Source organism: Gymnoscopelus microlampas (genome assembly GCF_963454915.1).
Source record: "Gymnoscopelus microlampas genome assembly, chromosome: 2".
NCBI lineage: Eukaryota > Metazoa > Chordata > Actinopteri > Myctophiformes > Myctophidae > Gymnoscopelus > Gymnoscopelus microlampas.
Genome location: NC_139939.1, coordinates 45,721,580 through 45,748,721, shown reverse-complemented (window position 1 = coordinate 45,748,721; position 27,142 = coordinate 45,721,580). Strand labels below are relative to the sequence as shown.

The following is a 27,142-nucleotide window of genomic DNA, read 5'->3' as shown; positions in this document are numbered from 1 at the left end:
ATACCGTGGTTGAGCAGCTCTATGCCAAAAGTCACCAACTCGTTGCGCTGTGGGTTTGTAATATCACTGTCCATGTGGTTGGGCATGGTGAATCTAACCCTGGAGTCAGAGTTCACGCGTTCGCTGAATCGTTGGAGAGCTTGTGCGTGGATCTCGTTGTGCAGTTCAGGCGGGCTCAAGAATTCGTGCCTTCTGGTCAGGCTCAGCAGGAGATACACGTGACAATATGAAAGTTTCCCTTTGCCCCGCACCACGGTGTGCTCCACGGCTTTCAGGAACCTGGGCGTTGTCGACGCATACAAGGTAATTTGCGTTGCGGCCTGCTCTTGGCTGACGATCGGCACTATACAATTCCGAGAGCGGTTCGCGTAATTGAATTGTAGGCCCTGTGTGGCTGACTCTGCAATGCCGGTTACGAACTTGGTAGTCAGTACCCCAGGCCGCAACTGAGTCACCTCGTACCAAGGCTTCTTGGAGTCAGTTGAGTCCTCATACCCATCGTTCAGACAGAGCATAGGCATCAATCTTCCTTCACCCTGCCCGGTATCCTGTCCAACCAGCTCACGGACCTTGGTTGGAGTGAAGAAGGGCGTCAAAGCCTTGCAGTGCGTCGGCACCTCAAGAGACAGATCCCAGAACTCAAACAAGTTGCCCACAATGAGCCTGAGAGCGGTGAGAGTCTCACTGTCGTGCAGCGCCAGCACCTCCTGGATGAAGTAGGCTGGCTTATCGCCAAACAAGCCCAGGGGCACGACGTACGTGGCAATAGTGGAGAGCGAAGGGTCGACATGCCACAAGTAAGTCCGGTCCTTGCAGTAAGTCACCACAGGTATGATTTTCTTGATGCCAGCTGTCAGGTACTTCTCTGGCAGATAGAAGAGGACATAGTTGTGCTCTGCCAGCAGATAATGCTTTCTGCCGGCCCGGTCGACCTGTGCAGGGTCCGAGAAGCACCGGAATCCATTACCTTGCTCTCGAATCTCGAACAGGTCCATCAGGGTTTTCACCAGCTCGGGTGATTTCCACTTTAGCTCCTTCACCTTTTCCAAGGCCTTGATCTTGATAACCTTCCTCAGGTTTATGTCCTTCATATGCATGCGCGTCCACTGTGGGTCACCCAAGATAGCATCCATTGCTGATGTCATGATTTTACGGAGTTGTTTGTACGTCGGTTGGTCCGAGTTATCACACCCAAAACATTGCTGCTCACTCCCATCGTGATGCTCGCTGTACCAAGGCGGGATCTTAGACAAAATCACTGTGAGGCCTTTGCTCCCAGCTTCCGAACCCTCCCCGGTAGCTTCCGATCCTTCGACCGCGGTCTCTGCTGCAGTATGCATCATGAAGATTTTTCAATAGCTTATCTCCGAATCCTGCCACTGCCACTGCCGCTGCTGCTGCATGTGAGGACGTGTGCTGATACTTATACCTCACAGCCCGGGATCATATGACCTAGCCAGAGGTTTGGTCATCTGAGAAGTTGAATTCTGAATGGAATTTGTGGTTGGAGAAGCAATGTGATATGTGATATATAATATTCACCCTCACCCCACATGACGACTAATTGTTACGCCGTCAGCTGGACTTTGGCAGGACTGCGACTGTGCCTTATGTGCACACCACTGAGCTTGATTGGTCATAGTTGAGCTCGAGGTGTGTTTGTCTTTGTGTAATTTTGTGTATGTGGTTTGAGTCGTGTTGTTAATAAAGCACAGTGTTCGGGTTCATTTTACTCGTTTCAAAGCATGCACCAGGTTTTGTTGTTGTTGTTTTTTTTTGTTTTCATAATATTCATTTGTCTTTATGGTTCATTGTGCACCCTAATCTGGTACAGCACTTTAACATTTGTGTTCTCAGGCTCAGATCGAACACCGCAGCCCGAGTCCAGGTGTTCCGATCTATTCAACCTACAAGTTAGTTCGGTGGTCACCGCCCACATGCAGGCCGATGGCTCTTGATCTTTCTTGACCATGGCAATGAAGTAGTCCTCCTCGTGGTGCAAAATAACGTACACAGCGTCACTTTTTTCAGAGCCGTAGGAATGGTAACATGAGCTGTACATCGAGAGTACAATTAGACGACAATCTAGCACCTGTGCCAGCTTGGCCATGTGATCACAATAGCAGCCTGACATGGATTCCTCAACCCTGTTCGAAAACAGTTTGTTCAGCTTGCACTTATCTGTGTGCAAGAGCAGTGAACATAGTGTACCACCCAGAACGTTTATGTTACCCAGGTAGACCATCGTCAGATCATCTCCGGCCTTGGAGAGCGCATCAAATACCTCTTGTTGCACACCCAAGCATTTGCCCTTCTCTGACTCTTTTTTGATATTCGCCACAGCTGTCTCCCACTTCATGCCCCTCGAGTGTTCGGATTTACCCCTTCGCCTTTGCTTGGAAACTGATGAGAATTCTCCATCGTTCGAGGAACGACGTTTGGTTGCGAATTTTACATGTGCAATAGGCTGTTGTAGCACTTCGAGATCTATTTGGATACAATCGTTGATACTCTGCTTGAGCCACTTGGCTAGGGAATAGGACTCTCCTTCAAAATTAAGGTATGACTGGTCCGTCTCGGAAACCCTGGCACATTGAGAGATGATGATCTGTTTGAGCTCGCGAATCAGAGTGTGCACCACTTGTTCTGTCACACCTAAGAGATTGGTTGACGCGCGCTGTTCGTTAGCCAGTTCTGGGAACAGCCTGTAGAGCGTTGACTTCACGTTATTTAGGTCCTCCATGACCATTTGGTTGCGCTTCTGAACTTCTTCCAGCACAGCACTGTCTTCTGCGTACCTTTGGTTAAATTCATGTATGGTCCTCTCGGCCAAAGATATATCGGCCTGCGCTCGGTTTCTATCGATGTTCAAGGTGTCTAGTTTGGTCTCAAGCTCCTGTTTTTCCTTCCACGCATGATCAAGAGCGGCTCGCAGTTGCCCATTGAGCTGATCAGCCTCGGCCATACGGTGCACAACTTCCGAACGGTACTGCGAAAAGGCATTTGTTTCCATCAGCATGACCTGGATACACTTGGAGGCCTCAACCTCCTTTGCTTCAGCGACCTGCTTTGCTCCATCGGCCTGGATGCGTCGCTGTTCCACCTCGGCTATCCTTTCATGTGCCTTACCAAGTTCTGCCTCGGCCTCAACCCTAGCGATGTCAGCTGAGTTCTTATCCAAGATCGCCTTGTTCATGCCTTCCACAGCCTCCTTCCAAGCGTCCTCTTTGCACATCCTAACTTCCTCGACGTGCTTCAGATCTTCCTCTGCCTCCTTCCTGGCTTGCTTGGCCTCCGTAAGCTCTGTTTGAGCTTTATCCCTAGCTTCCTTGAGCTCGGTAAGCTCCGTTTCAACTTTGTCCCTAGTTTCCTTAGTATCTGCCAGCTCTATTTCCTTTTCCTCGAGTTTCTTAATGTAATCGCTCTTGTCCACCTCGAACTGGGTCAGAGTTAAGGCCAGGTCCTCCTTCTTTCGCTGGACATTCTCCAACTCCTTGACTAGAATAGCTTTTTCCTTCCTTGTCTCGATCTCTGAAGTCATCAGCTGCACTGCGTACGCGTGGTACGCACCACACAGCTCCCGTGTGAACTCCTCCGACAAACTTTCCCGCACCGCAAAGTCCCTGTATTCGTTGAACAAGCTTACAAGATTGTGAAAGCCCTGTGACATCAGCTTGAGCTCATTGAGACCACAGCCTGCCTCGGAAACCGAGGGGAACGACTTGGATATGATATCCAAGAACCTGGCACGAAAACCCCCGCCAGAGATGAACGGATCTGGATGGTCCCTCTGAAACCCGAGTACCTTGTGCCCAACAGCCGATGCTCTCGTAGATATGGTCGATCTCGACTTTTCGGACCTCCTGAGCTTGGAGGCAAAAGGGTCCACTTGCGCTTCTTGCGTGGGCCCTGCGCTCGTAGCGACTGAGACACTGCCAAAGTGCCCAACATGCATCTTCTTCTGACTCGTACGAGCGATGCGCGGCACTCCGACCTGCGTCCTCCTCGAGCTCTTCCACCCCTGCCTTGTACTTTCGTTCGTGGTTCACACAGTACCTTGCGGGCTCCTTGCTGGTGCCAGGACACAGGACGTCGGCGCACAGGGTCGTACACGTGATGCCAAGGAGAAGTTTGTCAATCTGCTTCACTCCTGGGATTCTGAGAGGATCCGTGAGACAGGCTACACGAGGGTCCCGTCCGTAGGCAAAGCCGCAGCGCTGGCACTGACCCTCCAGGCTTCGGTTGGCTTTAATACTGGAGTGCAGCTGCTCGAGCGCTCCGGACCAGACCCTTGCCGCGCCGCAACAGAGAGCCGCCAGGCAGATGGCCCAGTAGTGCGTCTCGATGTACTCGATGCGCACTTCACACTTTCCCGCATTGCTTTTGTATCTCCTCAGCTGCAGCCCGTGAATCACCAGGCGTATATGCAGCAAGATGTCCTTATCTGTAGGTTCACAGGCTTTGTCACAGCGCTGGTTGATAGCTGAACAGGACAGACCCCCAGCGGGTTTTCGATGGAGGACAAAAGAGTTTCCCCAGGGTCGGGACAGTGACGGTTTGCCTGACGGGAGGGGAAATGACGCCTGCTCGTACAGGACCTTGAAGGCCAACGGTGCCGCGAGCGCGGCCATGGTTTGGACCATAGCGGCGTTGAGCTCAGGCCCGGCGGGCATGTAGGAGACTGCAAGTCTGAGGGCTGCGTAGACACGTTTCAGTATGTTTTTCACCTCGTGTTCGAGAACCTTGCCCATGTACGTACCCTGCTCATATCGGTCTCCCCAGGGCACATCGGAGGGCCTGGCCCAAGCTATCGGGGGCATGGGGAGGCCGCAAATGTTCCACACAGCGTGGCCTTCGCTCTCCTCGATGAGAGGTCGTAGGAAATGTTTGCCCGAGATCAGACCATGGAACCTATTCCCAGAGGGTGCAGTAACAATGAGCACCAGACAGTGTGTGGCAGGGGAGAACCCGTTGTCAAGATCTATGTGAGCGAGGCCATGTCCGTCGTGCCGCACGGCCTGTAAGTGCGGGAGCTCTCGAGCGAGCTCGGACAGCGTCACCCGAACGTATTCCAGCGAGGCCACCGAACGTGGATTGTTAAGGTGAACAAGCAGCCGCAAGGGCAATCGAGCCATGATCTAGCGTTTGTTAATTTTCTAGTGAGAAATAAAAAAAGTACGGAACCATAAACACCCTCTTCTTCTTATGGTCATGCTTCTTTGATGGAGTGATTTCATTGTCACCATGTACTTTGAGCATAATTTGAGCGGAACACAGCAGTAATTACAAAATTGAACAAATAGACAAAGTAACTCGGTTTACTCATGTGATAGGATATTTATTATCGTTGCACAGACATAAATGTGTAGCAAATAACATAACAGTGTTCCAGGTGGGTCACGGTGTCCTCTCTTGGCTAGGTTATTCCTGGTGCTGTCACTCAACTTCGAAACAAATTCGTGTTCACGAAGTAGCAACGGATCTTGTTTCTGAAGAATTTGATAACGCCCTGCGCATTCTTTAGCGTCTTGAGAGGTTTGCATAAGCCCGACTCGTACTCTGACACGATCATGGCATCCTTCTCTAAGGACACAGTGTAGATGTTGTTGCATGTGGACACCTCAAACAGGTAGCATGGGTCTTCGAATCTGTTCTTGTAAGTGTACGCGGCCGCGGGGTCCCTTTCCGTGGACGCTGCCCTACCTCCCCTGGAGGCTACTAAGGCTAGGAATTCTTGGACCGTCCGGCATGTAGGATTCTTCCTGGAATCATTTTGGCTATCAAGCGTGACATTTTTAGGGTCTATATCGTCACCCCACCACTCAGCGCCATTGTCCAACAGCTCCATCAAGTTCCTTTTCTGCATCACCAGATCGGAAATGAAGTCGGGTTCCTGGCATCCCTTTAGTTCGAGGGGGGTGTAGGTTCGTCCACCGACGTTGCGCGCTACACGCAGTACAGCCCAGAGAGACTCGCTTTCTCTTAACCCAATTCGGGCTTGGTCTTTGTCTGTCAAGCCACTGCAGCCGAAGCGAGTCTTAAGACCGTCCTTCTCGATGTGCACAGATATCTCCTTGATACAGTCACTGTCGTTGAACGTGACAGATATCAATTTGCAAAGGTCTTTATGCCCTTTAGTCTCATAGAAGTACTCCGAGTACACCAGATTGCCCGCTCCGCCTTTTGACAGGGCATCGTATACTTCAGTCTTTTCCGTCCGCCCCCACCAGGTTAGACCTAGCCTTGTTTTCACATCTGCCCACTGGTTTGACAATAGCTCCCAGGTGGCAGGCCAGCTGGGCTTTTTCAATTCATTTCCGGCCTCTTTCAGGCGTACAGGAAAGGCTGTCTTGTTCATCTTGGAAAAACGTATGTCACAAAGACTGGGTCAGCTTTAGTAAGATGGGGAAATATCTTCACCTGACACTAAGCTGGACGGCCTCTGGAAGGCTGATCAGACATTGCTTTATCATCTTCACTTTATTTATTAATCATTATTATTTTTAATGTAGTGATTGGTTTATTAATTTGTTTGACTATAAATGCGTTTGTAGTTTCTTTATTTTCATTTAAACATTGGACAAAAAGAAGGAGAACGAGGAGCACAAAGACAACAACAATAACAGTATCATATATCATAGTCACCACGGGGTAAAAACGGATCACTCTCTTCGCTCTCAGAGGTTTCAACCCTATTACCGAAAACATCCACCCTGTCCTCCTTCTCCCCATCCTCTCCCTCCCCCGCGTCCTCCTTAGCGGGGTATTTCTCGGTCAACTTGAAGCGCTTCTCCGGCTCCTCAGAAACATGATGCGCAAGCCTCTTGACCTCTCTGCGCTTGTTGTGCGTATACAATGGACTCACGTTCTCCGTCAGTTTGATCCCATGCATTTGTATCATGTCGACCAGGGCTTCGTAAGTCTCCTTCTTCATTGTGGGGAAGAGGGTGTTGAGCCTGGAGACTTTGCATCTGCGAACAACGTTCCGGCTGGCCTCCTCAATTACCCTGCCCAACATCTCTGGCAATGAGGTGTCTTCAGGCTCCTTGTAATTGTCAACGTGGTGCTCGGAGCAGACGTCCTCGTTTATGCAGTCGTTGCTCAGCAAGTCTATGCGGTAAAAACCTTCGGTCTTGATACCGGCAGATTCTTCCATCTTCTTTGCCAACCTCATGCAGCCGTACGGGGTAGGGAGGTTGGTATCTGTGAAGTTCCATAGAGTCATGTTGACTATCATCGGGGCCAGTAGCAGTGCCGGTTGGTTGGCCAACAAGCAATTCATAGGTGTGTTCACACCTTCGCTGGTGAACTTTATTCTGGTGTATGTGAGCCCTGAGTCAGCTCTTAGCACCTTGTCAACCTTGCGTCGCGTGTCGCCGATATACTGGAGTGTACCCTTTAACTTTTCAGGCAATGTGTCAAGATCCTTGTTTAGCCAGTCTAATTTGTCGAGTTGTATCTGCTGAAGCCAGCCGACGCGACGCTTGAAGGCTTTCCCTTTGATCTTGAAGGGGTCACCGCATCTGAAGTCCTGCAGCGTGTTCACGAGAAGAGAATTAGCCTTGGGCATCAGCGGTGTTGACAGACGCAAGATGTTGGTACAAAAAAGATCCAGACTCAGATCACTCAGATTCCACTCATACTGTCCGTGCATGAGTTTGCCCATCTCGGCAGAGAAGAAGCCCATGCCAAAAGCCACTGCCTGGCGGATTGACAGGGCCAAGGTGACATGGCACATAGGCATATTGCCATTGGTGCCGCAGATCTGGTAACAAAGCTCCTTGTCGAATTCATGTCTGTGAAATTTTGATTCGAATTTCGGCTCTTTTGGATTCAGGACGTTGCCCACCTCAGTGAATTCCGCTTCGTTGAAGCGGTGGTAGCGTAGATACATACCCAGCTGCTTCTTAGGTTGGCGGAACGCCTTGAGCTTTTCGCGCCAGTTGAACGGAGCATTCATCAGAGCGCCAACCTTTTTTTTTAGCTCACTCAGACTAGTCACAGTGTCCAAAGATATTTCGATGGTCTCAAACATGTACGTGCTCCTACTTATGCTCATCTCAACCGTAACGGTGCTGCACGTTTGGTTGGACCTCTGGTTGCCCCATTTGTTGGACCTTTGGTTGGCGTATGGTGTGGGCTTGAGAGACGTACCCCCCGTGCACACTTTGCCCCAATCTGGCTCTTGATCGCAACCGAAACCCGTACCGGAACACAGCAAGATCGTGTCACTCTTGTTGGATTTGACGCGTTCATATAGCGCCTTAACTTGAGCGAGAATGGCATTACGCATCTTCAACACGCTGCCATCCACCATATGCAGGTCTCCACACTGGCTGTTGTACCGGCATGGCAGCATGTTGCGCATTGTCGCAAACACCAGGCACTGCAGGTAGGCCATCATGTGGTCAGAAAGCAGGTACTTGCAGATGTTGAGGTTGAGGTCCCGTTCAAGGTCTCTGCCACCCATCACTTTCGTGGCCAATTTTACCCCAGTCGCGAGAGTATTTGCTCGGTCTCCCATCTGTGGCGCGTAACGCCACAGATCTCGATGCAGCTCTTCTTCTCTCAACCAATTCTTAGGGTTAAATCGCTCCGCCATGTCATGGGCGATCCATCTAAAGCCCTTATCGGATGGGGTGCAGTCCGTGCCTTGAGCGAAAAGGAAACCCCGGAAAAGACTGTAGACCCGACAGCCCCTCACGCAGACCGGCAGGAACATGGGCTTCGTCAAAATTGCAGCGAACATCGACTCGAGAAAATTGTACTCCAGAAAAGGAGCTGAGGCCACGCTCATGATCATCCCCAAGCTCTGAGGTGGCAACTCGAAGGCCAGGCGCCCGGCAAGAAATTGTGCCAAATAAAAGAACACCATGTGTCGAGGCTCTTGTCCTTTTGCATCCGTAATGGGCTCATCTGTGGCCAGCTCGTCCGCCGTAAAGTTGTCCAGCAGCTTCATGACAAAGGCAATCAGTTGAGGGGTATCCTCCTTTCCTGCAAGGCCAAACACGTTCCAGGGCTGCCACTGCCCATCCTTGTCATTAAGTTTATTGTCCGTCTCCTCTGAGGTCAGACATTCACTCAACGCAGAGTGGACAGCATCTACGCCTTGCAGTCTCACCAGGTTCTCCCAGATCATCTCCTCGTATGAACGTTTGGAGTAGTCAGTGAGATCTTTGCTAGCTCGACCGTTTCCAATATTGAGGAAGTGACCCAGGTGTTCCGCGTGTAGCACAAACACTTTTTTCGGTGCGGCGCTGGGGCAGTAAACATGGAACACGGGCGGCGTGTTGAGGAGGACGTGGGTCATGGGCAAGACCTCCGCTCTGTATTTGAGATCCAAGTGGTCGGGTCCAACCGTGAGGCAAAAGCCCTCCTCGGGGAGGCATACATCCAGTGCCTGGGCTCCGCTGCTTGTCATTCTAAGAGTCGTGGGGAATGTGGGCCAAATGATGCTAGAAAGGAACTGGTGAAGTTGCTGATGTGTAAAACCAACGCTCCGGGCTGTGAAAAGGCGTACGAAGTATGCCTATCTCTCTGGGACACTCTGGCCGCAGCGCTGACTTCGGAAGACGATGGCTGGTGTGCAAACTGGAAGCCAAGCAGGGAAGCGGTATCAGCGAGGGGGGACAAGAAGCCACTACTTAGATTGGGGCTGATGGCTCATTTTTACAGGTATTTATCAAGGAACCTGGGCCTTAATACCCTCCAGCACCTCACCCAGCTGAGGGGGGTCAGGGAGGCGGCTAGGCTCCTATACGTGGGCTCCGCCCCCACCAGCCAGCTAAGCTCCGAGGCAGGGGGGAACAGGAAGTCCAGAGCAAGCCAGTGCTGGGGCGTTAAGTGGCAAGCGTTAAGCTTTGTCAAAGGCAAACAGTCGTACTACAACACGCTAACCAAGGCCTTTCAGGTGGTGAAACAGGTCGGCTACGCGGGTTTGGCTAAGAGCGACCTCGAGTTGACACTCAGCTGCTACTTCAGACTGGCCATGGCCTACACCACCGACAGCCCGCTGGAGCTCGCGGCCGCGTATATGCCTTGGTTGAAGCCAGCGGTAGAACTGATAAACCGGGAGGACTTTGAAGAGCTGTCGAAATGCGATGAGCGTCTTCTGACCGAGCTGTACGCTGTGCTCAACTGCCTCGTGAACTGGATCAGGCCCACATGTGAGCAGGTACTGTCGGTACCCGGGCGGCCATGCGGTAAGCCTCGAGTTGGCGAGGGTGACCTTCGCTGTATCAGGTGTCTAAAGAACCAGACTTTCCGCTCGTCCGAGGTACGAGGCAACCCGAAGAACATTGACGTGGAATTCGACATGGACAGGATGTCTTTCGGCTCGTCCTGCTGCGGTGTCAGTGTCATCTATGTGCCCCTCTGCACTAACCTGGTCAACACGCTGACGTTCACCGACATGAAGCAAGTGTACACTACGTGCCCCTCATGCAAGAGGGTTGTCTTTTCGGAGCTGCTGGTCGACTACACAACACTCATCTCGCGTTGCGTTTGCCACATGGGGAAGAGATTCTCCAAAGGGGATCCGTCTATGTAGGATCACTCAGACAGGTGGAGTAAACACGCCAATGAAAACAGACACACAAGCCTCAGCTTACTATTAGCGTTTTGAACCGCAATCGCTGACAGGTCTGATCCCGAGTCAGAGGCCTGTCGATTCCAAAACTTTGTCAGACCAGGTGTTAAGGCAGCCAGACACACCCACCCCCGAAACCTCCCTCCCCAGGAATTAGGCTTCAAACCCCAAAAGACTATGAGTCAGAAATCTCTTAGGACCACTTCTGAGGGAGCGTCACTGGCAGTCACCCCTTCTGCGGACGTTTGGGAGACCATGAGCGGTATAATGCTGGTCAAAGAATCGCCAGAGACAAATACAAACGTTCATCCCTTTCCGGTGCGTCTGGACCCACAACACACAACTGCAGAGACGGAGAGGGTCCGCCTGATGGCAAATGAGGAATTAGATTCAGAATTATCTGACTCGGACAGCGACAGCTCGTACAGCAAAGGCTGGGACACCGACGTGAACATTCACACCACTATCAGCACCCAGTACGTTACGCCGCCCTACAAGGACAGTGACTACGAGCACGGAGAGATGGGCAATGATGGTCTGCTACATGGCTCGTCTCGATCGGAGAAAGACACAGCCATCTGCGAGGTCGAAAAGGACACTTGAACGCAGCCCAGTTGCGGGCTGGTATAACTGAAGAGTGTGTGTGTGACTGTTGTAATTGGTTACAGTCTCAACTATAATAAAGAAGTACAAAACACATGGAGTTTTCATTCTGTTTATTTGTATTATTATTATGAACTCTCCCTCACATGTACAGGAATTATAGAGAGCTGTTGCTATTTGCTAGTCTCCTCATTGTCAGAGAGATTAGCATAGTACATATTGAACCTGAGATACACTAGATATCGGTGCTGCTGCTCAAAGCAGTAAGCAATGCTCTCCTCCACCTTGTGACATCGACGAAGGAATCGAGAACGGTCCCTTGCCAACGTTTCCCAGGGCCCGCGCCGATCCTCACCGCTGCAGCTTACGATAAATATTTCGATATCCTCAAAAAAATGTACCTTTTTTTCCTCTTTTCTGTCTTCTCCTCCTCCTCCTCCTCTTTTGCTCGATTGTGCAAAGGGAAACTGCTGGAGCAGTGTGAACAGGGCGTAGGAAAGGCAACAAGGATTGGCAACAAGACATTGGCAAGGAGTAGTTCACAACAGCCCTGTCCAGCCAACCAGGGCTAGGTAAGTCCAGACCAACAGCCCTGTCCAGCCAACCAGGGCTAGGTAAGTCCAGACAAGAGTCAGCAAACCCTGTAGCCGGGTCCCAGATCATGTCCCAGATCCTTGTGTCACTGTCAGAAAAGTTATTGTTAGGAAGATGGCCTCCAGGAAACTCAATGCCTAACTTGATGTACTCTTCCAGTGAGTATTCACACAACTGAAGAACAATGTATCCAAAGTTCCGGTCCTTTTTAAAGTCCAGATATCGTACAATGGAAGGATCATCCAGCTCTGTAAGACGTAAAAGGTCTGTCTCTTTCTCCAGCACCTCATAGTCTCCTAGAAACATTTTCTTCACTGCAACTTTAGTTCCATCATCTCTTATCCCTTTGAAGACCCGAGTTCCATTTCTATTTCCCCCTATGAGGAATTCATCACCTCCCGTGTAGACATCCATGTGAGAGTTTGCAAGTGTGAGGGAGAGAGAGGACATTTTTCCAAGAAGCTCTTTGTTTTTCTTGGTGAGGTCTGTTGAGCCTTTGATCTCAAGTTTTCCCTTGATGTCTTTCCGGTCCCAGTCTTTCCTGAAGTGATTAACCAGCTCAGAAATACAAGTATTGACAGATACTTGTGGTATGTCTGGATAGGTTGCTCTACACATTGGACACATACACAAGGTCGCAGTGTCCCAGTAATGTGTGATACAGGTTGTGCAGTAATTGTGCCCACATGGAATTGTGACTGGAGCAGTAAACACGTCCAAACAGATAGGGCACAGAAATTGCTCTTTAGAAGGGATCGTGCCGCAAGAGGCCATTTTGTCAGCCTTGGTGAACTCTCATTAGCGTTTGAGAGGGAAACCCCAGAGCTGCAATGTTATATAGGAGAGAAACGTCCTCCAGGTGGGGGCCAGCTCCTCGCTGGCAGGGGAGGCGACTTCACAATGTTAGAGGACTGTCCCCAGTCACTGTAGGGTGTTTTCGTTCACATGACCATGACTGTAATACCTGTGCCCAATTCATAAAAATGTACAGAAGAATCACAAACTCCATACATTTGCTTTGTCACCTAGATTGCTTACTTTAATAAAGAAAGTACACACCACATGAAATGTGTATTTTGTTTATTTGTATTTATTTTATAAACTCTTCCTGACGTGTACAGGATTTATTGAGACACGACAGTGTAACAGTGTGAACAAGAATTTGCAGAGCTGTTTTCCTGTTTGTCATACTTTTCATTTTACACAGAAGTATGGATGATCCAAGCACCTCTCCACTGTAGGTCTTTTCTTTGGGTCTTCATTGATCATCCTCTCGATGAGATCCTTGGCAAGCACATCCTGAACATGGGCCAGGTTGTACTTAGCATCCAGAATGTTGCCTTCACACCGAGGATGTTTGCCAAATGGATGGTGTCCTCCAGACAGGAGGTAATACAACAACATCCCAGCCACCTTTAGAATGAACATGAACATTAGTGACAGTACGTGTTGCTTTAATTGATTCAATTATTCGCATAGTGAATAAGAACAAACCTGGATGTCAGCAATTCTTGTACCATCACTTTCTGTAAATACAGGAAGTTCCGTCAAGATGAGGGTCTCTTTCGCCATCCAGCATGATGATCTTGCTCCCTTACGGGCTTTATGTTCTGTTTGTCCTCTGTTGTCTGGTTTGCGTATTCCAAAATCTGCCAATCTGACCTTCCTTGTAACATCTGCGGGGTAAAATTGATAGATAAATTATTTTAAAAGTTTTAAATACTTAAAATGCATTAGGTGCTTGTTTTATTTATTTTTTCTTCTGTAGCTTACCAATAAATACATTCTCGGGTTTGATATTGCCGTGGACGATTGGAGGATTCTGATGGTGGAGCATCTTTAAGCCAGTGAGAACTTGTTGCGCAACTGCCTTTTCAGGAAGATGGCCTCCAGGAAACTCAATGCCTAACTTGATGTACTCTTCCAGTGAGTATTCACACAACTGAAGAACAATGTATCCAAAGTTCCGGTCCTTTTTAAAGTCCAGATATCGTACAATGGAAGGATCATCCAGCTCTGTAAGACGTAAAAGGTCTGTCTCTTTCTCCAGCACCTCATAGTCTCCTAGACACATTTTCTTCACTGCAACTTTAGTTCCATCATCTCTTATCCCTTTGAAGACCCAAGTTCCATTTCCATTTCCCCCTATGAGGAATTCATCACCTCCCGTGTAGACATCCATGTGAGAGTTTGCAAGTGTGAGGGAGAGAGAGGACATTTTTCCAAGAAGCTCTTTGTTTTTCTTGGTGAGGTCTGTTGAGCCTTTGATCTCAAGTTTTCCCTTGATGTCTTTCCGGTCCCAGTCTTTCCTGAAGTGATTAACCAGCTCAGAAATACAAGTATTGACAGATACTTGTGGTATGTCTGGATAGGTTGCTCTACACATTGGACACATACACAAGGTCGCAGTGTCCCAGTAATGTGTGATACAGGTTTTACAGTAATTGTGCCCACATGGAATTGTGACTGGAGCAGTAAACACGTCCAAACAGATAGGGCACAGAAATTGCTCTTTAGAAGGGATCGTGCCGCAAGAGGCCATTTTGTCAGCCTTGGTGAACTCTCATTAGAGTTTGAGAGGGAAACCCCAGAGCTGCAATGTTATATAGGAGAGAAACGTCCTCCAGGTGGGGGCCAGCTCCTCGCTGGCAGGGGAGGCGCCTTCACAATCATTTTGTCTTCCTAACAGCATTCTGTGGATTTGTCTCTATAAGCTTTGAAAACACCCTACAGTGACTGGGGACTGTCCTCTAACAGTTTAACTATGGCTGATCAAAATAAAAACATTATTTGACTATACCCGATATTCTCCAATGCTCTCTTGTGTTTTGTACCTACGATATACGGTATAGATTTTTCCCAAAAGGTATTCCTAGTGTATTTAAATTTGAAAGTTGTATTAGCCCATATAGATTCAAGCAAGAAACAACAGCCTGATTTGAAGGAGATGCGTGTGTGTGTCACAGCGTGTTGTTACATGTCAGAATGGCCATAGTGTTCTATGGTGCCTGACTCAGGTTTGGTCCCTTGACACTAAGGTCAAAAAGAAAAACACGCTATGGCTTAGAGTGAATGTTGTTTATTTGTATTTACTTCAATTATCACATCACACAGAGAAATTACGCAATTGTCCCATGCTGGGCAGAAAGGTCGATCTTGTCCAGTGCGCTATCTGTTCTGCAGCGCAGAAATCTCTGCTCTTGTTCGGTTCGCTTTATCTTCTTCCAGTAGAGAAACCCCAGTAATAATGCAATCCAAAGAGCAACAGCAATCAAGCCCGATTGTGTAAGCGCTGCGAAGGTCGTAGTTCCATTCTCTCCGTTTCTTTCACCACCTTCCAGGATGACAGTGCTTGTCTCAAGAGTGTAGTTGAGGTGTGGCGGGGGACCGCTCGTAGTTCCAGTCTCTCCGTTTTTTTCACCACCTTCCGGTGTGAGAGTGCTTGTCTCAAGAGTGTAGTTGAGGTGTGGCGGGGGACCGCTCGTAGTTCCAGTCTCTCCGTTTTTTTCACCACCTTCCGGGACGACAGTGCTTGTCTCAAGAGTGTAGTTGAGGTATGGCGGGGAACCGCTCGTCGTTACCTTCTCCCCGGTTGTTCCACCACGTTCCAGGATGAAAACGCTTGTCTCAAGAGTGTAATTGAAGAGTGGTAGGGAAACAATGCAGCTCACCTCCCCCCTGCCCTCTTTGATCACCTCCATCTTCCATTGGGAGACATAGCAGTGTTTAGATCTGGCGTCTCTTGCTTGTGGCACACGCTCGCGGACAGGGGAGACGACAGGTTCAAAGGGTCCCGCAGGGTACCGCCAAGCAATTCCGGGGGCTTGGGGATACCAGCACCCTGAATGACATTTCAAATATTTGCCACCTTCAATCGAAGAGATCACTGGCCTAGACACTCTGGCGACATACAGCTGTATTATCACAGAGCTGTTCAGGTTAGGAACGTAACACTCGTACTCTCCTTCGTCATAAAACCGCACGCTGGACAGCTTCATTGACAGGTTACCTCGAGACAAATGCTCAGCAGAGACGGCTGTCCGGTCTTTGTACAATGTATTCAGACCATTTGTAAGCACACGTCCATCTCGCAGGATATACACATGCTTTCGCTGATAGCCAGGTCTGGTCCAGTCCACTGACATCTCTTCGGCTTTAACAGGTGTGTCAATGTCAATTTGACAAGGAAGTGTTACATCGTCTCCCACTTTTGCCAGCACGGGGTAGAAGGACCCCGATACAGTGTGTTTTCCTATTGCATGTGTGATGCAGCAGCTGCTCCATAGTACCAGGGAAATCTTGAAATAAACCCAAGTGTACATAACTTACATATATGAATGAGGTCCTACTCAAAAGCAAAAACTTCTCAAGTGGCACACTGACCAGAATCACTTCGAATGACCAGGCTTTGTTTCAGCACCAAGTAGGTCCTTTTACAGTCACCGTTAACGTTTATATAGCCTCTTTTTTTGCTTGGGTGGGGGGGGGGGCGGGGGGTAAATCTCCCTCCCCCTATACTTAAAAGAAGCACACGCATAATGTAGCCTTGTATGTTCCAGAGTTGTAAATCGTCAAATTTTGATATCGGCCCCACTAGTCAGCATAGATGTAGGCAGCAAATTCCTCTAGTGTCATGTCTGATTCTGGGGAAAAATTCATGATCCTACGCCTCAGTATCACGTCCTCGCGCACCTGAAGGGGTAGCCTGAGCTTGTCAGCCTTGAAGTCCTCGTCCTTCTTGCCCTCGACCTGCAAGAGTTTTTCCTCCTCAAGGAGCAGGGTGTCATGTATGAGTGCCAGGGATTCGCCGTAGATCAAGTTCATAGACATCTTGCCCTGCAACAGCCCGATCTTTGCTGGGCTTTCGAACATGAGCTTTACGACGGCATTAGCATCAGTGACAATGGACAAGTTTTCGGCATACGCCCCAACGCATCGGTATAGGTCGGTCAGGTACTTTGCATCGCGACGGCACACGAGCAAGTGGTTGTGCTCGGTCCTGACCTGCGGCTGGTACGGCACCGAAGTTGCAGGTAGATGCAACAGGTCCACCAGGCCCTGCACGGCAAGGTTATCTTTTTTTAACATCACCCCTTTGCCGGGAGTACAGCAAACCGACCTAGGGAAGCCGAGAAGCTCACCAAGCCCTTGACCTGGGCACCGTTTTAACCACAGCCCCCGATCCTCGAGGACGTAGGATGCATGCTCTTGACAGCACGCGCACTCAAAGTTGAATATGTGATTCCGTAGCCCCTCCGTCATGGACAGGGCAGCACGAGCTTTAGCCTCAATGTAATCTGCTTTGGACATGACAAATCGGAATGCGTTGATCAGGCTCACCCTGTTGTCCTCCTCATCCAGGGAGTAGAGTCGTTTGAACGGGTGCTCATTTGTCCCGGAGGTGGGCGTCGGGAGCACACGCGCCTCGGTGCTGGGCACCCACTCTGCGGGGTGTTCGGAGGGCTCACTGGTGAGCACTCGGCGGGCCTTGGAGTCCATTAGGGTGAACTTGACAGGCACCTCTCTGTGGTCACCCTCAGCGTAGGCTTTCAGCTCGAGTCTGTCAACCATGAACAAAGGGCTTATGCCATTAATGCCCACCAGATGCTTCAGAAGGACATTATGAAACATGGGTCTGTTGGGCTCGCAGGCGGTCGTTTTTTCGCTTATAAGCACGTCGTGGATGCTGAAATCCATTGTGCTGCTCGGTACGACTTCCATAGTCAAGGCCACTGTACATGAATAGTCCTGGGGCGAACCAGAGAGTTGAAAAAGAAAGCAGATTTGAACTGGATTGCCGGAAATCAATTGTGCCACTGTTTTAATCTTCTCTCCCTCTTTTGCTCCACGATTGTGCAAAAGCAAACTGCTGTGGGTTTACTACTGCCTTAGTGCATTTAGCTCAAGGAAATAAGACCACTGGAGGGGGGAGGTTCCAAGATTGGCACTCTGCCTATATTACATTGCAGCTGTGGGTTTCCCCTCTCAAAATCTAGTGAGAGTTGACCAAGACAGAAACATGGCCTCTGGTGGCACGATCCCTTCTAAAGAGCAGTTTCTGTACTGTGCCATCTCTTCGGACGTGTTAACTGATCCAGTCATAATTCAATGTGAGACTGCGAAGCTGAACTCCACCCGAATCCTCGCGTCCAAAGCCGCGTGCAAAATCTTCGACAAAACCGAGGTCAAGCCCAAAGCAGCGGAGAAGTCCACGGAAGACGAGCCTCTACTTAAAGAGAACCCCAGACGCTTTGTCATCTTCCCCATCCAGTACCATGACATCTGGCAGATGTACAAGAAGGCTGAGGCCTCGTTCTGGACAGTTGAGGAGGTTGACCTGTCCAAGGACGGGCAGCACTGGGAGTCCCTGAAGGACGAGGAGAGATACTTCATCTCTCACGTCCTGGCCTTCTTCGCAGCTAGTGACGGCATCGTCAACGAGAACCTGGTGGAGCATTTTGCCCAGGAGGTACAGGTGACAGAGGCCAGGTGTTTTTATGGTTTCCAGATCGCCATGGAGAACATCCACTCCGAGATGTACAGCTTGCTCATCGACACGTACATCAAAGACCCGAAGGAGAGATATTATCTGTTCAACGCCATCGAGACACTAGAGTGTGTAAAGAAGAAGGCAGACTGGGCGCTCAACTGGATCGGGAACAAGGACGCTGCTTTCGGAGAGCGCATGGTGGCTTTCGCTGCTGTAGAAGGGATCTTCTTTTCTGGTTCCTTCGCTGCCATTTTCTGGCTGAAGAAGAGGGGGTTGATGCCCGGTCTCACCTTCTCTAACGAGCTCATCAGCAGGGACGAGGGTCTGCACTGCGACTTTGCGTGTCTGATGTTCAAACACCTGGTGAACAAGCCTTCAAAGGAGAGGGTCACACAGATCATCAAGAAAGCGGTGGCTATTGAGGAGGAGTTCCTGACCGAGGCACTGCCAGTGAAACTGATCGGTATGAATTGTGACATGATGAAGCAGTACATTGAGTTTGTGGCAGACAGGCTGATGCTGGAACTGGGCTTTGACAAGCTCTACAAAGTGGAAAACCCCTTTGACTTTATGGAGAACATCTCACTGGAGGGAAAGACCAACTTCTTTGAGAAACGAGTCGGAGAGTACCAGAGGATGGGAGTCATGTTCGGTAACGTAGACACCACTTTCAGACTGGATGCCGACTTCTAAGAGTCCTGTGGACACAGACATATTCGGACACTTGAAAGACTGTTCAATAGCGATAATTCTGGAGCTTCTTCCTCTACACTATTATTAGATGCATAGTGGAAGAGGTGGTCGAGAGTAACCTGTAAATGTACCTTGTTTTCAAATAAAAGACAGCTTCATGTTACGTTGACTTACAGTGGTTACTCTGTAGATTTTTATTGTTATTACAAAACATACAGTAACCACTTCAGCCCTATATACATTTCGTCCACACACACACACACACACACACACACACACACACACACACACACACACACACACACACACACACACACACACACACACACTTTTCTACGCCCCTGGTGAGGGGTGCTCTCAGATCCGAGACAGACACGGTGTGAGGGATATGAAGTGGCACGAGCTAAGGTTGGACGAACTGCTGTGCTTAGCATCGTCCAAACCCTTCCACGAGCCCCACCGTCTGGGCAAGCTGTTGCCCCGCTCGCTCGAGGTAGAGCCGCCCTTGGCAGACCAGCGACACGAACTCATGGATTACGTGTTGACTGTATGGTGCCCATGGTTCTCCCGTGAATTCGGATCAGTGGACAATGCAGGTATTTTTAAACTCACACACCGGATGTTACAGTTGCATACTTACGAATCTATCGTGTGTTGGAGCTCAGTGATGGCCGCAACCTCAATGCTGGTGACGCACAACCATCCACTGGCACCCCTGCGTTGTGTCGAAGAGTTGGGACATCGGTTCCTGTTCTCTACTGACTAAGAATCTTGGCACAAGACCGTCAACCCACCTAAAAACATGAGCAGCACCAGATCATTGAAACCTGTCAGGACGTACCTCAACCGAGTCACTACCGGTTCGAAGGGTCTGTACCCGTTCAAGTGCTACAAGCTGGCGCCGAACCGTGTGGGGCTCCCCAGTGGCCTGTTTTACTTCACCATTGGCGCAGATGGCTACCTGCCCACTCTTCACTGCCAGACACAAGAGGAGCTCAAGGGCTACAAGAGTGTGGCGGTGAGCATCGTCGCCACATCCATGTACAGTATGCCAGTGCTTGCACTGCCACGCATGCATGACCTGGACCTCATCAACACGGGCCACGATACTTTGAAGATGGGAGACTACTTTGTTGTGCAGCTGCCCGACTCAGATGACGTCAAGGCCCAGCAGGACGTGGTGAGAAAAAGAAGGTTTGCGAGTGCTTACAGCGAAACAGTCAACGAGGAAGTGTGGGGAGGTTTTCTCGCTACAAAGAAGGTTTCGGGCGAGGGAGGTCCCGTGGAAGACCTGATACGGCGTGTGTGTGACCCCGATTTTGATGTGACAAAGGTGCTTTCGCCATACACACCAGAGGCCCTGTACATGGTGCTGGACCTCATTGCTACAGGTGGTGGGCACATGGTCATAGACGGTTCTGTCAAGTCAGCGGCAGCCGAGCAGATAAACCAGAACAATGGGAACAGCCCGCATAGGCTCGCAATGGTACTCAATGACGCAAATGCCAAGAGCTTCATCACAAAGATAACCGTCTCTGTTTTAAAGATGCTGGAAGGCTTGCAGGGCTTCGCCCATGGCCAAGTGCTGAAAAGCGCCACACGATCCAATGAATGTCTTATTCCCACTGGAGACCGGTTCACAGGTGTATTGCTGGGCAGCAGGTGGTCAGTGCTGTGATTGAACCAACCCATGTCCTGCCACTTTGACTTAACGGTCTTGTGTACTTTGTGTACCCTTTGTCACATCTGTTGTAATCATAATCATATGTATTTTGCCCTGTCTTTCTGTCTAATGGGGGGGGGGGGGTATTAATAAAATACATACAAATAAAATGTTAAAAAAGAAAAGACAAGAAGGTCATTTTTTCTCTTTATTTATTGTCTGCACAGATACATGACACACACCACTGCAGGAAGTAAACTCTATAGACTTTGAAATCCACTTGAACTATTTGGATCAACAAACTCTTTATTTATCTTTCTCTTATACACTCTGCAGAGGGGGGTCTCTAGATTCACAGAGTCTTTGAAGAAAGTGTTCTGCTTGACCAACCGAGTCTCGTGTTGCGGTAATCTGTAAACCGGTCTCAGGTCAGAGGCTGAAGTTCTCGTGCCTTTGCCTTCGGCTACAGGCGTCGAAGCTGTTGAAGAGCTCGTAGAACATCCAGAGTTGGAAGGTTCAGAGGGTCCAGAAGATTCATAGATCGAAGTGGTTGTCATGACGCGTCCATATCCCAGGTCGAGCTTTTGCCACCATTTAGCCGGTTTGCTGTCGAGTAAGTCCAGCCGCCTACTCAGGAGGTAATGCTCCGCGAAGCACTCTTGCTTCTTGCCCTCGAGTAAGTTTAGCCGCCTGTTCTTGAACAATTCAAGTGACTCACCTTCCATCTCAGTTGATTAGCACGATGCTGGTGTGTGAGTAGAGTCTGGCAAACCAGGTGACTGTGTTAACAACCACAAGGAGTACAATGAAGACCGACATGCACGCATCCAGCTGTCCACTCAGATCCATGGTGCGTTCAACCCTCGCCAAAGTACACAGAGCTGATCCTGATCACGGTCCAGTAAATAACATAAGCGGGGGCGCCAAATAGCAAAGGGGTTGTCTCTGACATTGGCACGACAATCGCATGAGCCGTATTGAGCAGGAGCAGGGCGAAGACAAAGGTCAGCCAGAACACAGAATCTGCGCCATGTGAGCCATAGGTGCCTAATACGTCCTTCCTTTCCCGGAGGTTGGACAAGGGTGCCACTGTATAAAGTCTAGCAGAGAGCGACCTCTTCCGCTCACGTTCCTCAGCGAGCGCCGCCAGCTCGTAGGTGTTGTCTGTGGTCAGCAGGGTTACGTACTGCAGCCCTCGTATCTCATCCAGCAGGCTTTCGAGCTCAGTTCGAGCAAATTCAAACAGCGATTTCACGCCGGCTCCTAGGAAAAGGATCTTGTAACCGGCGAGCCAGTGCGATCCGCCCGACATCAGGGAGAACAGCAGGCACAGGCATACCGGTAGAATCAGGTACGCCCGGTACCCTTCGGGCAGCATGGGAATGTAAGTGCAGACAGTTGCGGCAGCCGCTGCACGTTGCTAACCGAACATCCGCAGCAGGCCGAATACGTTGATCCAGGCGAAGGCAAACGTGGTCCAGCACAATAGGGCGCTGGTCTCGGGCTCTCGCTCACCATGCAATACAGTCAATATGTAACTGGCGCCGAGGCTTGTCAACAGTAAGGCTCTGTGAGTCCGTGGCACAGACCCAAGGGGAGAAACAGGGATCACGGTGGTGCCGACCTCGGCGATGTTCACAGACGCGCTGATACCAATCAGAAAGGCTATACACACGGCCATGGACCAGCAGGCTTCGAGGGGTCCGAGATTTGGGCCTGCCATGAGCCTGGTCATGTGCGCCAGCACGGTAAATATGACTACGCAATGTGAAAGCGTGTCGCGGACGTCAGCCAACACAGCCTTGATGTTTCTCAGCCACAGGTAAGTCTTGTTAATCCAGCACACCTCTGGTGGTAGATAGAGCGGGTGAATGTTCAGCGTCATGTTTTCGTCACCTGAGACGGCTATAGACAGCAGCTCACGGTCAGTCAGTTTCCTCCGAAGCAGGCCCCTCTTAAGCATAATGACCTGTCTCTCAGTTTTGTCAGTCTAGTTTGTTCCTTTCAGCCTCGCTCAGTTTCGGTTACACAGCTCCCGGGCAGAGTTGGTGGTATCGCCGGCCAGAAACGAGTATTCTTTGTTTGCTGTCCAGTTCGCGAGATCGTTCGCAAGTGCTTCGTGGATTGCGGGCCTATGAACGTGCCAGTTTGTTGAGGGGCTAATCTCAAATTCGCCCGCGGTCTCAGTGCCCACGAGCAAGAAGTGCGTTGCAGATTTGCAGATGTCGAGCTGCTCGAGCAGCTCGAGCTCGGTGGCTGCGTAGACTAGAGTGAGCTTTACTCCTGAAGCCTTACCCAACGCATCTTCGATAACCCTACTGCTCTCCCAGGGTCTCGCGACAAGGTAAATTTGCAATCTGTTTGTAGCCGGCTTGTTTGGGAGCCTGGGGTTAGTCACTTTGCCAGTGACACATTTGTCCTGGTTCCACACCCATGCCAAGGAGCCGATGACGTGCACAAAGTTCTTGACCAGCTTGGGGCTGTCGACCAAGGCGTGGACCACATTCCATATGTCCTCCGGTTTGGCAGGCACGTGCTTCGTAAGCCGCTGGAGGATGGTGGAGTAGAGGTTCAGTCTGAACTGTTCGCTGTCGGGTCTATTGGTGCCCTTGTTCCTCGCCAGCTCAGCCTCAACCAGGGCGTGGTAGCGTCCCATGCTACCATTCCAACCCTTCGCGAGGTCATCCAGGGTTAAAGCCACCTTGATAATATCCTTGCTGCCGGTGAAACCGTTGACCACCTTCAAAGTTGCTGCCGAGGCACCCTTAACTACGTAATTATTGTACGCCGCGGCGATGCGAGTGAAAACCTCGTGATCGCTCTGGATCTCAACAAACTCGGCACAGACGTCGCCGATGGCCAGCACTCTCTGTGAGTCTGCTGGGATAAGGTCTGATTTGACAGCCTTAAATGGGATGCCGGAAGACAGGGTCGGGGTGATCTGGTGACCGTGGTATAGGTTTAGTTTCTCGTTAACCACGTCCAACCGGTGCTCCATATTACCTTGGGGTGGTGTGTTGCACGCCACCACACGAGGCCGCTTCACCATGTTGGCTAGTGAGATTCCCGCCATCTCGTGTACCCGGTCCCTAGAGCCCTTGATCCAAGATTAATGGAAGATGAAGAACTTGAGTGGGAGTGGTGCGCGAAACACATAAATACCTTGCGTAGCGGCCCCGTCTGTCTCACTGGAATCCAAGAGGTCTGCCATGGGACTGAGGCACGCTGCTCTACATGCCATACTGGCTAACCCGATGCTCAGTACACTGGAGCTGGTGGAGGAGCCAGCTACGATTGAATGGCTGCTGATTGACCACCTCGTAGTGATCCACAAGATCAAGGGCGAGGATCTGGTGGAGGGCGAACGCGACGTATCCATTCAGAACATGGCCTGCAGGCTCGCGGACATCTACGCAGCAGAGGCCAGACCATCCAACATTATTCTAGTCAAGGACGGACCGGGACTCCAAAAGCCCTATGTTGCAGATGCCAGGAAGGCAGCGTTTTCCAAATCCCACATCGACTTCTGCAAAAAATATTTAGTGGCCATTGAGTCGCGCGCAGTCTCCATGCTCTGGACCAGGGGAGTCCGGGTGTTCCTCGTCGAAGGGGCTGTTGCCTATGCAGAGTCATCGGAGCAGGTTGAGGTTCCGCTGATTGAGGTCAGCGGCACTTGCTCTTTGCCAACGAACAGGCCAGAGGGGTACAAAGGTGTGTACGTAGTGGCCGGACAAAGCACCGAGAGCTCCGCAGAGGTCCTACTGAGGGCCTGCAAGGAATGCTCTACCGTAGAGGCCGACACACTGATGATGGAGCTGGCACGCAAGCTGCCGGGCGATGGCCTGAAGGTGCTGTGTACCAGCGACTCAGACATGCTCGCGGTGCTCACTGCTCATGGTAGTTCAGGCATCTTGGTTAGACTTGATAACCTGACCTATCACCCGAACCTCGACATGCACCAGTCCAGGTTCCCAGATCTGATACACACGAGCCATCATCAACCTGTCAGGCAGAGGAAACGAACCAGGAGATGGGTAGAACGCGAACCTCAAGCTCCTGCGCTCCAGGACCTCATTGATGTCAGAGACGAAAACCTAGATACCCTGCTGCCCGACGTCCGCGCGCGTCACCTAAGTTGGGAGCAGGCCCTGGGCGAGTCGAAAGTCGAAGTCCTCGGCTTTCTGCTGAGATGTGGAATCCGCGGCTCACTTTACCGCCACGTGATGGTCTCCAACGACCCCGATACGGTCCGAAGTCTTCTCGTCGAACTGGGAGGAAGTGCCAACCCGGGCCAGGCTTGCTCCAGGTTGTTCACTGAGAGTGAAAAGCTGACCAAGCAGGCCATGCGCCTTGCCAAGAATTACGCTGCGGGTGTAGTGCCTGTCGACAGCTATGCCAGGTTCCTCAGACTGTCGAAATCGGGAAAATACTTCTATTGGCGTGTCAGGTGCGATATTGATTATGAAGATCGCTGCCGTGGGCTGATATTCATGGCCCTTTGTGGCACCGACTTCAACAAGACCCCACGCGGACTGGGCGTCAAGGCCCTGACCACAGCAGCTCTTGGGCACGTAGACACCTTTACAGCCTGGTGTGACTGTCACAGGGAAGTTCTGCTGGGTGAGGAGTTCCCCCCGTCTGCACTATGCTCGGATATGTGTACCCAACTGGCTCAGCTCACCGGTAGAAGGCAGAACTGTTGGTCCGCTCTGACGTGCAGGGTGGCCATCCTCACTACTAAGTTTGTCCTGAGGCACTGGTTGTTCAAATGTCCTGAGCCTGGGCCTAAGTACGGGTTCAAAGTCCAGAGCGAAGGCAAGATTGTGTTTGATCTGGAGGCCTATGAGAGAGAAGAAGGGTTGTCCCCAGTATCATAGATGTCTTGTTGGATCCTATAAATCATGTGTTAATATCCGCGATTGTAAAAAGCCCATATAGGCTTTGGATAAATGTGACCATGATATGAAGTAGGAATTAACCAATGGAAACCTGAACAAAACAACACAGTTTGCTGTGATTTATTGGTCAAGATCTGTCCCATCACAATACTAATAAAAAAATAAAACATCCAAACGAAAATGTGCCTGTTTTACAAAAACTGCACCTTTGATTTCTAAAACGTACAGATAATCCTATGACTTATCTGGATAACTACTGTATATTTAGCTTCCTCTGCTGTCTGGACATCTTTCTCCTCTGTTTTCCTATGCTCTGGTATCCTCCTCCTCGTCATATCTTTCTCCTCTGTTTTCCTATGCTCTGATATCCTCCTCTTCCTCCTCCTCGTAATCGTCGTCGTCCTCCTCGTCGACCTTGTCCTCGTCCTCCTCCAGCGATTGATTTGCGTGCACCCTGTTCTTTCCCTGGGGCAACGTCTTGTAGGTCATGAAGACGAAGTAGCTCAACACGTCGGTTAAGTGCTGGTAGCAGCCGAGCATGCTCGCGTTGCTGGAGCCGGGCTTGACTTTGACCAAATATGCGTTTGTGTGCTCGGGATCGCTGGGGTGGGTCAGCGAGAGCTTCATCCACGTGAGCCGCAGCTGGCAGTTGTAGCCTAACGGCAGTGTCGTCTTGCACGCTCAGACTCTGGCGGTACATATTGAACATATGGTTTCTGTAGCTTAAGTCACTGCTGTCAGTGGTCTTAGGCCAGCGGCCTCTGCGCATAACCCTCTTGTTGACACAGTTGGGAGTTAGGCACCGGAAAACCTGGGGGCAGAAGCAGGTGATCCAGGGGTACTTTTCACGTAGGGTCCTGGTGATGGTGGGTCGGTAGCAGTTGAGTACAGTCACGTGGCTGGCTCCGGGCCTGACAATGACCAGGTAACCGAGCGTATCCTCTGCGACTTTTGGGTAGGTGAGCGAGAACATCATCCAAGTGAGCCACAGCTGGCAGTTGTAGTGGGCCAGTGTCTCCTCATCAAGCACGTCGCTGTTCCTGGTCTTGACCTAAAACAGCACCGTCTTATTCGTGACGGTGTCGTAGCCAACCAGGTCTACCTCGGTGCTGGAACCCCAGTGTTCCTGGATACCCTTGCAGCCCTTCGAACACTTGTTGTGGTAAGTGCGAGGCGCACTATGTAGATGGTTGGGTTCCCGAATGTCCGGTTTGGGAACGCTGGCCACTTTCACACCCCCCTCATACCGATTCACCTTGAGCGCGGTCAGCTGTGTGAGGATCAGCCTGGCCACGTAGCAGACCTGTAGCTCTGTTTTCTTACCATTGAACACGTCCTTACAGTCCTGATCAACCGCATTACCCACATCCTTCGAAAGGCCAAGCATGTTCCACACTCGCTCTGCACAGATTGACGTAAGTGCGGAGGCCTGCCAGCGGACCAGTAGCTCGTGTTGGAAAATCTGTGCCTTTTTCTTCTTGACGTTGAAGAAGCTTTTCATGTGGTTGGGCAACCATTGCAGCCTGCTGTCCGGTTGTGTGCTTAGGTCATTGATCACCGAGTAGAATATGTTCAAGCTGATCATGTTTTCATGCTTGGTTCGTCGCTTGTAT

General features: G+C 50.5%; 2 protein-coding genes across 2 annotated transcripts in view; one reads left to right on the top strand and one right to left on the bottom strand.

The window, feature by feature from the left end:
• The window catches only part of cygb2 (cytoglobin 2), a gene marked incomplete at both ends in the record, with an annotated part of 212,216 nt that overhangs the window by 133,095 nt on the left and 51,979 nt on the right, over positions 1-27,142 (bottom strand). The window lies entirely within an intron of this gene.
• LOC311065237 (ribonucleoside-diphosphate reductase subunit M2-like) lies at positions 17,805-18,968 on the top strand (the record flags this gene model as incomplete). Its single annotated transcript, XM_084085467.1, has 1 exon — positions 17,805-18,968. One exon carries the CDS (start codon positions 17,805-17,807, stop codon positions 18,966-18,968), a length of 1,164 nt encoding a protein of 387 aa, XP_083941593.1.